This window comes from Hevea brasiliensis, chromosome 15, assembly GCF_030052815.1.
Source record: "Hevea brasiliensis isolate MT/VB/25A 57/8 chromosome 15, ASM3005281v1, whole genome shotgun sequence".
NCBI lineage: Eukaryota > Viridiplantae > Streptophyta > Magnoliopsida > Malpighiales > Euphorbiaceae > Hevea > Hevea brasiliensis.
Window position 1 is genome coordinate 5,531,888 of NC_079507.1, and position 18,673 is coordinate 5,550,560.

The window sequence follows — 18,673 nt, forward strand, 5'->3', positions numbered from 1 at the left end:
AGTAATAAATTAGCGAAGATAAATCACAGAAGGGCAATGGATAGAGAAAGTACAGAATAAAAGTTTGGACAATTGATTGCAGATGCAATATAATCTAAATGCCAGTGCTACTAGCTAGAGTGGTCAAAGGACCAAATCTGAGTAGCACATATATGATAACGCGGTAGAGACTCTGAAAGATATAGTTAGTAGTGTTGTCCCAAAGAAAGTGACCAAGAGGGGGGTGAATTGGACACTTTAGACAATTTTTCAGCCCTTGCTCTAGACTTAATGAAAAATTGAGGCTTTGCACTTCTATGTATGTGTATAACTCTGTTCCTAGGGTGTAATTTAAGTAATCAATCAAGTTATGCACAGATACTAGTTCATAGACAAAATAATTACTTGATATCAAGTGTATTTTCTCACATAAAATTCAGAGTTTGCAATATTAGCTCAATAAACAAATTCTCAACACATTCAATATATAATCAGAAAATCAAAGTGCTGAAAATTAAAGAGTTAAGGGAAGAAGAGAATCAAACACAATGTTTTTAGTGGTTCGGCTCTCTTAGCCTATATCCACTCTTCCCAAAGTCCCACTTTGAGAGTCACTCCACTGTTTGATCTTTTCAACAGGCAAGATTCAAAGCCTTTACAATATCAGCAAGCTTCCCAGGTGCTTGAGGACCTTTACAACGTCTTTGCTTCCCACAAAAGACCACAAGCTTCACAAGGTGCTTGAAAACCTCCCACAAGCTTCACAAGGTGCTTGAAAACCTTTCACAAGTGTGTCCTCACACTTACACAACCTTAAATAGGTTTTGGTGTAGAAGAAATCACTCTCAATAACTCTCAGATACATAATTTAATGCTAGAAGATTGAGAGAGAAGATTTGCCACTTAAGCTCAAGAGAAATTGAATGAAAGCTTTAAAAACCACAATAAATTCACTATGAATAAGAGCACTTTCATTAGTTAGAATTGTAGTAAATGATGCCTTTTATAGGTGCTTTTCATTGCCAAAAACGTCTGCTGGAGAGTGTGTCTAACGGCTCTTTAATTTTCAAAAAACTAGCCGTTATTGCTTAGAAAGTCGTGCAGCAGAGTTGAGTCAGGTCAGGTCATAAAAATAGTTAACTAAAATTTTCACCAGTTAACTAGTTTTGTAAGATAGAGAATTTTAGACATAAAAACTAGTTAACTAATTTTCGCAATGGGTTAACTAATTTCGCTACTGCCTGACTTAAAAATTGAAATTTTGAGTTTTTGAAGAAAGGTTGTAAAAATTATTTTGACCATTCAAAAACCTTAGAAATGATATAAAAACACTTTCTAAACTCTTAAATCTAAAAACAAAATTGATTTTAGGTCTCAAATGGCATAAATTCTCCAATCTTGTACAATGGACCTAAGAACTTAACTTCTATCCTATTTCTTCATGGACTTTGATTCGTCTTGTGTTATACAAGATGATAAACTCCTTTTATATCAGCCATGTCAATAGAATAGTCCTTCCATCAATGTCTTTGCATATCATGACCTATAAAATTACTTCAAATACTTATGCACAAAGGGTTAATGTATATTTCATTAAGTTTTGTTATCATCAAAATCAAGCTCATTATAGCTTACAGGGCCTACAATCTCCCCCTTTTTGATGATGTCAAAACTTAATGAATCTATGAAGATCATAAAAATTCAATTGTATAACTATCTACATATGTCATGTATGCAAGAACTTGCTTTTAGACAAGCTCCCCCTATATGTATGCACACAATCATTCAAAATGTAAGAATGTTGAGAAGCTACAAAATAGCTCCCCCTAAATCTGATATTCAAAGCATTTTGAAGATAATAACATGTTAAGCAATCTCCAAGATTAATTCATCCAAGATCAATTCAATCATCATACATAAGATATATCAACCATAAGTCAATCATAAAGGATCATCATATCTTCAATAACTTTCCAAAATAAGTCCAAAATATCTACATCAGAATGTGAACCCTATAACCACTGAACACAAAATTAGTTAACTAAAAATGTACCCAGTTAACTAAAATCATTCTGTCAGTTAAAATATTTTCCTATCTTCTCCTAATTTCTCCCCCTTTTTGACATCAACAAAAGGATAGGCTTTCTTCTATTTTCTCCCCTGTTTAAAAAACAAAAAGACACAACTTTGAAAGTCATAAAGCATATTTCAAAAGATCTCAAGATTTTTCTTTGCTGCTAAGAATTCTGCCACTTCTCCTAAGGTGAGTGGGATCAACAAGTTTGGCTTGTTTCTTCTTCGTTGGGGGTTCTTTTTCAGGTATGGGTACTTGGATTTTTGGAGGAATGGGTAGAACTGATTTTCTGGCTTGTGTTTTGGTTCTTCTAGGTCCGTATTGCATGGGTAAAGAGATGGTTGATTCAGTCTTGGTTGAGAGCGGTAGGAACAATGTCCAGTTGTTCGGAGGATGGGTCTTGTGGTTGCTCTTCCTTCTCCTCTTCTTGTCTTGAACCATTTACGCCTTCACTTTTCCATTGTCACTTCTTCTTGTTGCTTGTAGTATGAGATGTGGAGGATTCTCTTGATGTCTCGTTGGCAGGTTCTTGTTCTGTTTCTGATGCCTCTTCTGCAGATTTTTCCTTCTCATCATTTTTCTCTACTTCTTCAAACTCAGCTAGCTTACTTTCTTCTTGTACCTTTTCAGCAGCTTCTACATGCTCCTCTGCTTCTTCTTCCACTTCAGAAATTTTTACTCCACTTGGTCCAAAGACCTTTGCATTGCTAGGACCAGTGATTACTCGTGGGTAGCTTCCAAAATCTCCAAATTTGCCAAAAGATTCACCAAACAACATTTGAGCCATCTTCTTCATGAACCACTCTTGTCTATCCAATCTATTAATCAACATATCCATCTTTGCATTGTGCTCAGCCATAATTCCCTTCTGCAATTCATGAGATTTTTCTAAAATACTCAAGGTCAGTCCACTCATTTCTTTTATTTCCTTCATCATGTCTAGATTTGCTTTACTGATTTTCACAAAATCTGACATTTCAGCTTCATTTTCTCTTTCTTCTTAGAGCTTTCCCCTTCATCTATCTTAGAACGCCTTTCTTTCAACTTGCTTAGTGGGATGTCCGATTCTGTTTCAGAATCTGATTCTGATTCAGATTCAATCTCAATCTCAGTCTCTTCTTCTTGCTTTTTGTCTTCTTTCTTACTCCTTTTCCTACCATCATCAGCCTTGAATATCTCCTTAATGGGGATAGGATTGCTAAACTTTTTTTCTTTGCTCAAATCAACTCCCATAGCTTGAAATATAAGAGTCAAAGGCATAGCATATGGCAACCTTCTATGCTTACTAGACTTAGCAATCACTTTAAAAATAAAAAATGGCAAATTAAATCTGATTTTGTTAACCAAGTGCTACATAATGCATAAATCAAGGCTATTTGCATATGAATGACTACCACTTATAGGATTGAGCAAATATCGAATGAAGGATTGTAGAATCCTAAAATTTTGAGGCACTACACTGATGTTGGTCATTTCATTTTCAGGTGTACCCTCCGGAAAAATTGATAATTGAAATGCCTTCTCATCATATCCTTCAAGCTTCCTAGAATCTTTGAAGGTTCCAATCCTATTTCCATCATTTGGTAGGTTTAAAACAGAGGCTAAGAATTCAACATCAACAATCTGACTTTTCTTCTTAATTCTCACACTAAAACTTTCTCCTTTAACAACTTCTTTCATACTTCCATAAAATTCTTGAATTAAATAAGGATAATAATATTCATTCAACTCAGAAAATTCCATCCAACCTTGAAAAGTAAATAATTCTTCAAATTCATAAGGCAAGTCAGAAAATGAATCCCATTTAATGTACCTTGGCTCAAAAATATTTTGTTGCACAAAAGGTTTCGAAGCAGGGGCCTTTTCCATTTTCTTCTTTTTCGCAGAAGGCTCTGACCCAGCAATACCCTTTCCCTTTCTTTTTCTTGCTCGTTCTGCCACTGTCTCTGTTTTTTCATTACTGTTCTCAACTTCAGTTCCTTCTTCTCTTTCCTTTTCGGAACTGGCAGCAGCTTTCATGGCATCACCCATGAATTTTCGAGGTTTGGTAGTCACTTGTTTTACCCTTGCCATCGATCCTTGAAAAATTTCAGTGAGAAGTAGCGGCTTAAGGAAGAACGGGATTTTACCGTTTAGGGATTTTGAGAAAGAAAATTGGGGATTTCTGGTTTTGAGAGTAATTTAGGGTTTCTAAGAGAGTGGAGAATCAACTTGTAGCAGAGAAATGAGGGAGTTTTAGATTGATTGAAGTGATAAGCAGCAGTTACAAAAAAATTTTCAAATTTTGAAATTGTGTACATTTTTCATGGAGAACCGGGAATCCCTTTTTGCCAAAACCCAATTTTACCCTTTGAAGACATAAAAAGAGCATAACTATGCTCAGGGGTATATTTGTCAAAAGAGATTACAAAGAGAGCGAAAATACCCGGTAGAAAGAAAGTAATTTTAAATCAGGCGCGTTTTGTCAAATGTACACAGAGGGAAAATTAGTTAACTAATTTTGAAACCCAGTTGGCTAAATATTATACAGGTATAAAACTAGACAACTTCAATGAGAAAGTAGTTAACTAAAAACACATGTACGCAGAATATAGTACTATAAACATATTTACCCAATTTATGCACCAAATTCATATCAAATGCAATAAATATCATTCAATAGCTTCACTCATGCCAAGTTCTCTTCTAATCCTACAAAAGTTTTCCTCATTTAGTGGTTTTGTAAAAATATCTGCAAGTTGTTATTCTGTAGGAACAAACTCTAACTTAATGTCACCGTTTTGAACATGATCTCTAATAAAGTGATGTCTAATTTCTATGTACTTTGATCTAGAGTGTTGGACTGGATTTTTAGTTAGGTTGATGGCACTAGTATTATCACACCTTATAGGAACATGATCAACCTTTATACCAAAATCTTCTAATTGTTGCTTCATCCATAGAATTTGAGCAACACAACTTCCTGCAGCAATGTATTCTGCTTCAGCAGTAGAAAGAGCTACAGAAGTTTGTTTCTTACTATGCCAAGACACTAAGGCATGACCTAGGAATTGACAAGTACCCGAAGTACTCTTTCTATCCAATCTACTTCCAGCAAAGTCAGAATCACTATATCCAACTAGATCAAATGTGTCGCATTTAGGATACCATAAACCAATTGAGTGTGTGCCAATGAGGTATTTGAAAATCCTTTTGACAGCAATTAGATGAGATTCCTTAGGACATGATTGAAACCGAGCACATAAACACACACTAAAATGAATGTCAGGTCTAGATGCAGTTAAATATAAAAGTGAGCCAATCATGCCTCTAAATAGCTTTCGATCAACATCTTTACCTTTTTCATCCTTTTCCAACTTGATGGTGGAGCTCATAGGAGTTCCAATACTCTTCAAATCATCCATCTTGAATTTTTTTAGCATATCTTTGATGTACTTGGATTAATTAATGAATATGCCACCATTGAGTTGCTTAATTTGTAGTCCAAGGAAAAAGGTAAGTTCACCCATCATGCTCATCTCAAATTCATTTTGCATCATCTTGGAGAAGCTTTTGCATAGAGAAGCATTAGTAGCACCAAAAATAATATCATCAACATAAATTTGAACGATAAGCATATCATGTTTATGTGTTTTTGTGAAGAGTGTGTTGTCTACTTTTCCTCTTTGAAAACCATTATCTAAAAGAAACTTACTAAGCCTCTCATACCAAGCTCTAGGGGCTTGCTTCAATCCATATAAAGCCTTAGTGAGTTTATAAACATGATTAGGAAATTCATAGTTTTCAAAGCCTGGTGGTTGTTCAACATAAACTTCTTCATCAATATAACCATTCAAGAATGCACTCTTAACATCCATTTGATAGAGCATAAAATTTTTATAATATGCAAATGCACATAACATTCTAATGGCTTCAATTCTAGCAACAGGAGCACAAGTCTCATCAAAATCAATACCTTCCTTTTGATTATATCCTTGAGCCACTAATCTAGCCTTATTTCTAATGACATGTCCTTTATCATCCATTTTGTTCCTAAAAACCCACTTGGTACCAATGATAGAATAATTTCTAGGCCTAGGAACAAGTTTCCATGCTTTATTTCTCTCAAATTGATTGAGTTCTTCTTGCATAGCAAGAATCCAACTCTCATCACTTTGAGCTTCATTATAAGACTTTGGTTCAAGTTGAGAAAAAAATGCAACATTACCAAAGTATTTTCGAAGTTGAGCTCTTGTCATCATCTTTTGTGAAGGGCTATCAATTATGTCCTCCTTTGGATGATCTCTATGATATCTCCATTCTTGAGGTAGGTCATCATGATGTGGTTCATCAATTTGGAGTTCTTCAATATTGGGCAATACTTCTTGATCATCTTCTTGATCTTTCTCATTAGCATCTTTATTTTCAATATCATTCCCAATTGCACTTTGGGGCTCAATAGGTTGACTTTGTTGCTTTTGAGTCTCATCCTTTTTTTTTTTTTCAAAAATTTCACCTAGTTCATCATCATCACAAACAATCTCTCTTTCCAAGAAGTTGTTAGTTTCATCAAATATAACATGAATGGTTTCCTCAACTAACAAAGTTCTCCTATTAAAGACTCGATAAGCTTTGCTATGCATTGAATATCCTAGAAAAATACCTTCATCCGATTTTACATCAAACTTTTTGAGATTATCTTTCTTATTGTTCAAAATATAACACTTACAACCAAATGCACGAAAGTAAGAAATGTTAGGCTTCCTCCCTTTCCATAATTCATAAGAGGTTTTCTTTAAGAGTGGCCTAATCATTGCTCTATTCAAGATGTAGCAAACAGTGTTTATGGCTTCTGCCCAAAAGTATTTTGGAAGACTATGTTCATTAAGCATTGTTCTTGCCATTTCTTGTAAAGTTCTATTTTTCCTCTCTACAACTCCATTTTGTTGTGGGGTTCTAGGAGCTGAAAAATTATGAAAAATGCCATTGTTTGAACAAAATTCATCAAAAGATTGGTTTTCAAACTCTCTCCCATGATCACTTCTAATGGAGGAAATGGGTAAGCCTTTTTCACTTTGTACTTTCTTACAAAAAGATATAAATACACTAAAAGTTTCATCCTTATGTGCAAGAAAATATGTCCATGTATACCTAGTGTAATCATCTACTATGACCAAAGTATACGCTTTACCACCAAGACTAATAGGTGTAATAGGACAAAACAAATCAAGATGTAATAACTCAAGAGGTCTAGATGTTGAAACAACATTCATTGATTTGAAAGAAACTTTGGTTTGTTTCCCAAGAGAACAAGGCTTGCAAACATGGTCTTTTTCAAAGTTAATTTTTGGCAAACCTTTAACAAGGTCATATCTTAAAAGTTTTGAAATCACATGCATACTAGCATGACCAAGTCTTCTATGCCACAACCAACTATCTTCTTCAAGAGATACAAGACATCTTTCATTTCCATTTTCAATAATATTTAAATCAAGCAAATATACATTTTCACTTCTAGGTGCAATGAATAATGTATGATCATTATGCAAACTTCTAATCTCACAATGTGTAGAATTAAAAATAACTTTGTAACCTTTATCACATAGTTGACTTACACTAAGAAGATTGAATTTCAAACCTTCAACTAATGCGACATCCTTTATGCTTGGATTTTTCCCAATAGAGCCACTTCCAATGATGTAAGCTTTGCCTTTGTCACCAAATCTCACATGTCCACCACTTTTCAAGGTAAGGTTTGAGAATTTTTCTTTGTCTCCAGTCATGTGTCTTAAGCAAGCACTATCAACATACCATTGTTCACACTCTTGCTTGCTTCTAAGACATACCTGAAATTTATTGACTATTTCTTAGGTACCCAAGCAAGTTTGGGTCCTTGAGGGTTAGAGACATTAGGAATTGTTCCTTTAGGCATCCATATCCTTTTTACTTTTGAGGAACATTTCCTTATGGAACAATGACTAACCATATGACCATTTTGGTTACAATAAAAACAAATGACATTTGATAATGAATGAGATGAAGTTTTTACAAAGAAATTTTTGTATTTTCCATAGTGCATGAATCCATCATAACCAAGACCAGATTTTTGATTTGATAATCTTTGAGAACCAAGTAATGTATCAAGAATTTGTGTGCCATTTGTGAATTTAGCTAAATCATTTGTCAAAGATTCCACCTTAGTTTCTAAAATCCTGTTTTTCTCAATGAGTTTTTCACAAGCAATTTTCGCATCTTCTAACTCCTTATTCAGCTCATCAAACAAGAGCATTTGATTTTTATAAAACTTATTTTCTTGTACAATAATGCTCATAAAATCATTTTCAGCTCTTAAGGAAGCAATTTCTTTGTTTAAAGCAGAACACTTTTTCTTATAAACTTTGTATTCTTCATATAATTTGGCAAATGCATCTTCATAATCCTCAATACTAAGAGAGTCAGAATTATTTACCTCAGTGTTGATTTCTCTTTGTTGGGAACTTTCTGGTTTATCCTCTTCTAGAGCCATGAGACAAATGTGTGCAACCTCCTTGTCACTAGAGTTATCACTTGAGGAATTATCACTATCCATCCAGCCAGCAACCAAGGCTTTCTTGCTCTTGTCCTTTGAATTCTTCCTTTTCAGTTTAGGACAATTTGGCTTGATGTGACCAGGTTTGTTGCATTCAAAGCATTTACTCTCACTTTGATCCTTGCTTGTTTCACCTTTGGGAGAATACTTCTTTAGGAATTTCTTATATCTCGAACCTCCCTTTTTGAATGCTTTCTTGAATCTTCTTGCAATCATAGTAAGATCATCTTCATCACTTGAACTATTGGAGCTGTCACTTGAGGTAGCCTTAAAAGCTATAGTTTTCCTTAATTCATCCTCTTGGCTTGACTTGAAGGCAATTCCTCTCTTTTTCTTTTCATCATCTACATTGCTCTTGTTCTTGTCATAAAGCATTTCACGAGCAATAAGAGAACCAATAAGCTCATCATAAGTGAACTTGGAGAAATCTTTGGTGTCAAAGATCACTGTAACTTTTGTTTCCCATGATTTAGGTAGTGACCTCAAGACTTTCTTGACTAACTCTTCTTCAGTGAATTCTTTTTCAAGAGCTTTGAGAACATTCACGGATCGATAAATCTTGTGCTCATTTACAAATGGTTTCTCCAGGTTTCATCTCAAATAGTTCATATTCCCGAACAAGCCTATTTGCTTTTGATTCCTTCACTTGATTAGTCCCTTCATATGTGACTTCAAGTTTATCCCACACTTCTTTTGCAGATGTACAACCTGAAATACGATTATACTCAGTTGCATCAAGTGCACAATGAAGAATGTTTAAAGCTTTAGCATTTAAAGAAACTTTCTTCCAATCAAGTTCATTATATTCATCTTCTAGTTTTTCTCTATAACCATCAGCATGCAATTCTAATGGAATTTCAGGACCTTTAACAATTCTTTGCCATGCTTCAATATCAAAAGATTGAATAAAGTTTCTCATCCTCACTTTCCAAAAAGAATAATTAGAACCATTAAACAAAGGTGGTCTAGTGATAGAGTGTCCTTCAGCTAAAGGTGCAGGGATACCAGCTGTGTTAGATGTGCCAGCCATTGTAGGATCTCTCTAAGGTGTTTAAACCTCAAGCAAGAGAGACAAGCTCTGATACCAATTTGTTGTCCCAAAGAAAGTGACCAAGAGGGGGGTAAATTGGACACTTTAGACAATTTTTCAGCCCTTGCTCTAGACTTAATGAAAAATTGAGGCTTTGCACTTCTATGTATGTGTATAACTCTGTTCCTAGGGTGTAATTTAAGTAATCAATCAAGTTATGCACAAATACTAGTTCTTAGACAAAATAATTACTTGATATCAAGTGTATTTTCTCACATAAAATTCAGAGTTTGCAATATTAGCTCAATAAACAAATTCTCAACACATTCAATATATAATCAGAAAATCAAAGTGCTGAAAATTAAAGAGTTAAGGGAAGAAGAGAATCAAACACAATGTTTATAGTGGTTCGGCTCTCTTAGCCTACATCCACTCTTCCCAAAGTCCCACTTTGAGAGTCACTCCACTGTTTGATCTTTTCAACAGGCAAGATTCAAAGCCTTTACAATATCAGCAAGCTTCCCAGGTGCTTGAGGACCTTTACAACGTCTTTGCTTCCCACAAAAGACCACAAGCTTCACAAGGTACTTGAAAACCTCCCACAAGCTTCACAAGGTGCTTGAAAACCTTTCACAAGTGTGTCCTCACACTTACACAACCTTAAATAGGTTTTGGTGTAGAAGAAATCACTCTCAATAACTCTCAGATACAGAATTTAATGCTAGAAGATTGAGAGAGAAGACTTGCCACTTAAGCTCAAGAGAAATTGAATGAAAGCTTTAAAAACCACAATAAATTCACTATGAATAAGAGCACTTTCATTAGTTAGAATTGTAGTAAATGATGCCTTTTATAGGTGCTTTTCATTGCCAAAAACGTCTGCTGGAGAGTGTGTCTAACGGCTCTTTAATTTTCAAAAAACTAGCCGTTATTTCTTAGAAAGTCGTGCAGCAGAGTTGAGTCAGGTCAGGTCAGGTCATAAAAATAGTTAACTAAAATTTTCACCGGTTAACTAGTTTTGTAAGATAGAGAATTTTAGACATAAAAACTAGTTAACTAATTTTATAGCAGGTTAACTAATTTAAACTCTTGCTGACTTAAAAATTGAAATTTTGAGTTTTTGAAGAAAGGTTATAAAAATTATTTTGACCATTCAAAAACCTTAGAAATGATATAAAAACACTTTCTAAACTCTTAAATCTAAAAACAAAATTGATTTTAGGTCTCAAGTGGCATAAATTCTCCAATTTGTACAATGGACCTAAGAACTTAACTTCTATCCTATTTCTTCATGGACTTTGATTCGTCTTGTGTTATACAAGATGATAAACTCCTTTTATATCAGTCATGTCAATAAAATAGTCCTTCCATCAATGTCTTTGCATATCATGACCTATAAAATTACTTCAAATACTTATGCACAAAGGGTTAATATATATTTCATTAAGTTTTGTTATCATCAAAATCAAGCTCATTATAGCTTACAGGGCCTACAAGTAGATACAGCTATTATGTTCGGAAGAATAATGGAACCAGGGATAGAATAGTCAAGTTCTATTTTGTGTAAGACAAAGGAAATAAACGGAAGGACAACCTGAAGAACGCATAATAATAATAAAAAAAAAACAAAGTTAAGATATAGGGTAGGCTAAGTGTTATTCTTGGCAAGGTGAATGACAAGGATGGAAAACCCAAAATGGGACCATATTAGTGAGAATAGTGATAGATGTGTGGAATCTAGTAATGTGATACTCATAGCATGATGTAGTTAAGGTAGTGTCAGGAGCTAAAATATAGAGCTTGGAGTTTCATGATTGGATTATACTCTATTTATTCCCTATTTCTAAAGTGAAGTAGATAGCAATGGGGCAAGATTCTTTTAACTTGTTAACAGTATTAAGAAGATTAGGTGAGGGATATAAAAATAATGAACAAAAGCTAGACGGTGTGCGATGGTATTGCGGACTATCTAATTAGACAGAGAAGAAGAAGTTAGTAAGTTGTAAGTTGAATAAAAGTCAATCTAAGGGATCAAATAGGTATGATGAGGGGAAAGAATTATAGATAATGACACATAGGCTTCAGGTTAGACTTTTGAGATAGTGAGAAGGTAGTTAGAGGTTCGTTATGAATGTCAGGCAAACGTCTTTAGTGTGATCAACAGAATCACTTTGCAGTGAAGCAATAACGACAAAACAATAGTAAGGGTAGAACAAAAAGTGACAAGTATGGGTGGTAATAAATCACTAGAAAGTTCAAGGATCAAATTAATGACCATAGACAAGGGTGGAATTAGTGTTGGAAGAATCTATTAGTAAGGGAAATCTTTCAGGATTCAACAAAAGTTAAGGGCACAATATCAACGATGATAGATATGAATCATTGGTCGAGTATAAGTAAAGTTAATAAATTATAAAATATTATGTCAAGAAGGAAAATGGTGCGGTAAAGGGTTCATGCAGATGATACCTTATAGGTAGAGCACAATTGTGCTAGGAGATGATGAAATTTGGAGAGAAAGACCAAGAAACATAGGTAAAACGTTATAATATGACGATCAGGTGTAGTTGAATATAAGAGGATATTTTTCTTTCTTTTCAAGTTTAGCTTGTGCTTTTAGTTCTAGAGGGTTATATAAGGAACAGATACTGAATCAAGGAAACCTAGTTATTTGAGAGTTTGGTAGGCACCAATTCATACACAATTTCCTGATATGAGAATGATAGTAAGTGCATACCTAGTGTTAAGTATGAAAGGACGATCAGAGTAATAACAGGAGTTAAATCGAGCTAGTTACTAGGGCTTACAACCCTTTTGAACTATAAGCTGGAGGAAGTGCTAATTGCTAATGAGTTACAGTGAATAGAATTATTGCTAATGGGTAAGTTGATACTGAAGTTTGGAAAGCTATGGACAGTATATGTAATTATATTAAGGAGAATAAACACGTGAAGTATCTTGTTTGGAATTAAGGCATGACACATATTTCCCACAGCCGTGTTAGTTCAGATGGAACTTATAGTTTATGGGCCTCCTATCCATCCAGGATGAGCAATTTCCTACTAAGGTTGGTAGGGAATGATAATGTTCTGATAGGTAAGCTGGGAAAAGGGGATACAAAAAGAAATTTCTATGGGTAATTATAAGTGTTACAAAAGGTGAAGAATGTGCTGGTAGGAGTAAATCGTAAGGTTAGAATTCCCGAAGTAATAGAACTAGTAATCAAGATAAGACTAAGAAATAAGATGAAAGTTAAAGTTGATGATGGGATGGACATCCTTGAAGGAAAAAGGTGTAAGGGTGAAATAGGATTAAGATTAAGGAATAAGTGCAGCAGGTTGAAAAGATATCAACAATAGCAGAAATAGGAAAAGGAAGTGGATAGGATCCAAAGAATAGGAAGAAAGCTCGGTAAAGCTAGTTATAATGATGAGGATAAGGAGGAATAGGTATGCTAGAAACACACTAAGAGATGTTTAAAATAAGTTATTATGAGATGATAGATTAAACGAGTAGTAGAGCCTCGATCTGAGTGCCAATGTGTCAAAAGTAGGCCACATACTAAGAAGCTATAGGAAGAAGTCTAGATATTTCCATTCCAGAGAAGGAGTGAGAATTGATAAAGTCGCATTGGATTGAGTTGTCAGGGAATATAAACACTTTCGTTACCTAGAAGGAGAGACCTAGTTCACTTTCCAATGTTGATAAATAATACACTTGACCTTGAAGAGAACTCTACCTGACTAGTTACATAAGATGGATAGAGATTGGTCTAAGTACCTTAGTAATGACACAAAAGAGATTAAAAATTTGAAGTGTCATGGGAGTGAGAAGATTTATAGGTATTGACCACTGAGGTCATAAGAAGAGTGAAGATCTCGAATAAGATGCCTAGATTAGGTGCTACAGGAAAGCTACTCATAGGATACCATGGAATAAGGAACATAAGTTATATCATTGGGGGAAACAAAGATTATTGAAACAAAGGAATGATGACTGAAGTCACCAAGAGACATGTTGGGGCGTAATAAAAGTGAGGTAAGCACCAAAGTTGATTGAAGTTATGAGACATCAAGTCAAGAACAGTGAGGTATAGCGAATACTTGAAATGTCAGAAAAATGGTCAATTAATAGTTACAAGATAAAAGCCCTCTAGAAGGAGATGATGACAAATAGGACACTATAGTAGAATCAGAGAACGGTAGAATGTCATATATAATATATGAAGAGTTTGAAGAACAAATGTTTTACCAATCTCTGCATAGCTGAAGGAGTAATGATTGCACTTGTTCTAATAATCTTCTCTTCCTTATTTCTTTATTTATTCGAAAATTCGAGGACGAATTTTTCTTAAGGGGGGAAGAATGTAACATCCAGAAAAAAAAAATGATGATGATAGGATTTTGGCGTGTGACAGTGGGTTTTCCCACTGTCACAGCCAGCTTTTTATTAAAAAAAAAAAAAAAAGAATTTAAAAAACGAGAGGAGGAACCCCCCCCCCCCCCCATTTTCCCTTCTCTCCTCTCCTCCCCTCTCTTCTTCTTCTTTCTTTCTCCGATGACCGGCCGGCGACTTCCCAAGCGGCTCCCCAATGTCGCCGGCGATCGGCGGCCGGCCACTGTGCGCGGTGGTTTCGGCTGTGGCTCCGGTGGGCTATGGAGATGATTCAACTTCCAGAGGCTTCCTCATAAATTTTTGAAATTTTTGAGACACAGATAAACTTCGGGTAAGACAATTTCTATTATTTCTCTGTCTGTGGAGCATAAATACAGTGTTTCTTAAACAGGAAAAATTGGAGAAAAATTATAAGAAAAATATATGATAAAAGTAAAATTATTTGGAGATATTCTATGGTGTTTGTTGAATTTTTGAGTGATTGTAGAATATTTTTAAAAAATATAGATGGATTTTAGTTAGATTTTTAGCATGTGGGCATATAAGATTATTTGAAATTAAGATAATTAAATTTTATATAATTGGTTGAAGCTTGAGGATGGAGGTTTAAATATGTGAATATTTAATTGGGTTGAATTAAGAATATGTTAGATGTTGGAAACTTATGGAATCGAGTAAAATTCTTGAATAAAATATTAATGGGTGATTAGAAAATTAGAATTCATTTTGCAATAGCCTTATAATATTATTAAGGACCGCGGGGCAAAATTTTAGAATTTTTAGAGTTTGTTTGAGTGGATTTTCGAAAAATGTCAATTATAGGGACTAAAACGTAATTTTTAAGATTTTGAGTATTATCTGATTTGGAGGGCCCAGGAGGGGCCATGTGATATTGATGAGATGTGATTGTGGAAATTGAGAAATTAAAAGTGTTATTTGAGCCTTTTTGCAGGTTGGGTAGGTCTCAGGTATAGGGGAAACTCTGCCGGATTTCCGGCATGAATTAGGCTGTCTATTGCCTCTTTAGAGTTTTATCTTAACTTAGTACTAATAAATTTATAATTTAATTATTAGGTGATCGAGGTCAGCTATTTTTCTGCATCCATCAGCCACAATAGTCATCGGTGTACTGTGAGTAAAATATTAATTTTAATTGTAATTTCACTATTATTATATGTTTAAGTATGCCCATGCATTACTTATATGTATATATTTATGTAGTTAAACTCTAGGCACGTTTTATGGTGCATTCACAACTGTTAAAGTGCCATGTATGTTGTTGTGGTAATTTGGAGCAGTGTGCGTGCGTTGGCGTGCGTGTGGTATAGTGTTGGCTATGGACAGGACGGGTAGACACGGCTTGAGATCTTCGCTGGGACCCGGTCCTTCGGGGTAGACACGGCTTGAGTTCTTCGCTGGGACCCCGATTTGGTTATTAAGTGGAAGTCCGAGCTAAGTTCTTCGTTGGCACAGGTTGGATTTAAGAGAGTTGTATAGGGGATCAGCTCCCATATATTATGATTGATATTATTGGGTGTGTGAGTGCTCCAAATTACCTTTTTGCTGTTATGATGTGAAAATATTGCTGATGTTGCATTTTACTCTACAGGTTGCATTAGTTTTAGATAGTTATAGAAGTTATGGTTAAAATTAATATTTTACTCTCTGAGTCGAACGCTCACTCCTGTTCAATATTTTTCCAGGTCACAGGAGGAGACATTTTTCAGAATAACCTATCCCTTTCCTCTCAGGTTACGAAAAGATTACTTGATTGTATTATTATTCTCTAAAATTGTAATTTAGGACTCCGCATGTACTAGTAGTAGTATTAATCCTGTCAGGGATTGCGTGAATTTAAGTTTTTGTATTAATAAATGAAAAAAAATTTTTTATGAGTTTTAAATAGTTTGTAAATGATGTAACAGGGTTGAGCTGGGCTCCCCAGATTTCAGTTTCTCATAATTACTGGGTTAAGTTGGCCCGAAATAAAATTATAATAGTTTAATTTTAGTTATCTAATATACATATTGGGCCAAAATTGTGGGCCTGGTTATAGATTTGAGAACAGTAAGGCTTACTACGGGCCTCGGGGGCTTTATGCCGGCCCAGGTCCTAGTGCCGGTCCGGCCCATAGTTGTAAATAAATTGTAATAATATTATTTTTCGATTTCCTTTTGTAAATTAATATTTGTACTTGTGAATTTCATACTTTATGCCTTGTGAATGAAGTGATTAAATATTTTGAGATGATAAATTTTGATTTGGATTGTGAAATTATTTTGAAGTGAATTGAATTGAGTTGATTTGAGATTTATTGGAGGTTGGGAGTTGTGAAAAATTTTTGGAAGTATTTTTCTCAGGTATTTGAAGAACTGTTTTCTCCAAATACAAACGGAACTCTGTCAAAATTTTTATAAAATTTGCGGCAAAATTAAAACGGACAAAAATTTTTACTAGTATTTAAACTTTGAATAAATGGTTTTTAATTCCTACCAAAATGCTCACCACTTCCAAAATGTAAGAAAATTATTTTAAAATCCCTTGTAGGGTACTTAATGAGTTATCGGTAGGTGAAGTTCGGTAGTTCATTAAGTATTCTACGGGATCATGTTATGCCTTACAGAGGAGTAAGGTGTGACACTTGCCCGGAGAAGGGATGATAAATTCTGGTTTTTTCAAGCCCAGGCCGAACTGCGGGCTCTTAACCGATCTCCCTTCTTCGCTGAAGAACTGGAAAGATCAGTTTTTCATACTTAGAAGCAAGGATCGAAATGGCTTTGAGAGGATCTCGCGTAATTAGAATTACTTGGTCTCCCAAGTGCCCAAGAAGATCGCCCTAAATAAAGATGAAGACGCCATGGTGAAGAAGTTGAAAAATCAGGCTACCGTTCACAAACATTCATGTTTGGATTCGGTCATGGCTGAACTGAAGTGGTGGATGATGCGGCTGATCGCCCATGAGGATTACGAGCTACAACTCTCTGACCTCGGTCCCGTGACTGGTATAATCTAGACCCTTGGTCTGTTAGCCTTAGTGATCTCACTAACTTATTCTTTGTGCAGGTATGGCGGCAAGTGAGTTTGCAAAAGAGAGCTGTAAGCGAAAAAGAGAGGTAGCTCAGAAAGTACGGGAGATGAAGGAAGCTGCAGCCTCTGCTGCTCTGACGTCGAGACGGGACTACGTAAATCCACTACATGCCTTGTGTCTTCCTCATCCAAATGGGTTATTGATTCTGGTGCGACAGATCACATGACAGGTAATTCTAGTCTTCTATCTGCTTTTCAGTCTAATCTCACTTCCTCCTCTATTGTTACTTTAGCTGATGGTTCTACTTCTTGTGTCATGGGTTCTGGAACTGCGAACCCGACTTCGTCAATTTCTTTGTCATCTGTTTTGTGTCTACCAAAATTCTCTTTTATTCTACTTTCTGTTAGTAAACTTACTTGTACCTTAAATTGTTCTGTTTTTTTTTTCCTGACCAGTGTTTGTTTTAGGATCTTACGACGAAGCAAATTATTGGTAGAGGACGTGAGTCAGGTGATCTCTACATTCTGGAAAATCATGTACCGCGGTCACTTGTTTGCTCTAGTACCTTAACACCTCTTGAAGCTCATTGTAGATTGGGCCATCCTTCTTTGTCTACCATGAAGAAGCTATGTCCTCAGTTTCAGTCTTTATCAGTACTAGAATGTGAGTCGTGTCAGTTTGCAAAACATCATCGTTTGCCTTCTGTATCTAGAGTCAATAAACGGGCTTCATCCCCTTTTGAGTTAGTTCATGTTCATTCTGATGTTTTGGGTCTTTGTTCTGTTACTTCTAAAACTGAATTTTGTTATTTTGTTACTTTTGTTGATGATTACTCTTGTGTTACCTAGTTATATTTAACGAAGAATCGTTCTGAGTTGTTTTCTATCTTTTGTGCCTTTTGTAATGAAATCAAAACTCAATTTAATATTTCTGTGCGTATATTAAGAAGTGACAATGCCAAAGAATACTTTTCAGCACAATTTCAGTCTTATATGACACAAAATGACATTCTTCATCAGTCTTCCTGTGTGGATACCCCATCCCAAAATGGGGTGGTCGAAAGAAAAAATCGGCATCTTCTTGAGGTAACTCGAGCTCTTCTTTTTCAGATGAAGTTCCTAAACACTTTTGGGCGGATGCAATTTCTACGGCATATTTTTGATCAATCGTATACTGTCTTCTGTCCTTAATGGGGATATTCCTTATACTGCTTTGTTTCCTACAAAATCTTTGTTCCCTGTTGAACCCCGTATTTTTTGTTGTACCTGTTTTGTGCGTGATGTTCGTCCGTAGGTTACTAAATTGGATCCAAAGTCTCTCAAATGTGTCGTCCTTGGGTACTCCCGGCTGCAAAAAGAGTACCACTGTTTCTCTCCTACTCTTAATCGTTATCTTGTTTCTGTAGATGTCACATTTTTTTAGTCCACTCCATTTTTTCCTCAACCATCTGTGTATGAGAGTCAGGGGGAGGAGGATGATCTCTTAATATATACTGTCCAACCAATGTCTAGTCCTCTCCCAGCCTGTTCCTTCTATCTCTAGACCTACTCGATCTCCCATTGTTCATGTTTATTCTAGGAGATTGGAGATTCCTGACTC

At 35.3% G+C, this 18,673-nt stretch overlaps 1 protein-coding gene across 1 annotated transcript; it reads left to right on the forward strand.

The window, feature by feature from the left end:
* Window positions 1-16,498: 16,498 nt before the first annotated feature.
* On the forward strand, window positions 16,499-17,819 carry LOC131173906 (uncharacterized). Its single transcript, XM_058136603.1, has 2 exons — window positions 16,499-17,048; window positions 17,110-17,819. Exons 1-2 carry the CDS (start codon window positions 16,904-16,906, stop codon window positions 17,298-17,300), a joined length of 336 nt encoding a protein of 111 aa, XP_057992586.1. The 5' UTR covers window positions 16,499-16,903; the 3' UTR covers window positions 17,301-17,819.
* Window positions 17,820-18,673: the final 854 nt, after the last annotated feature.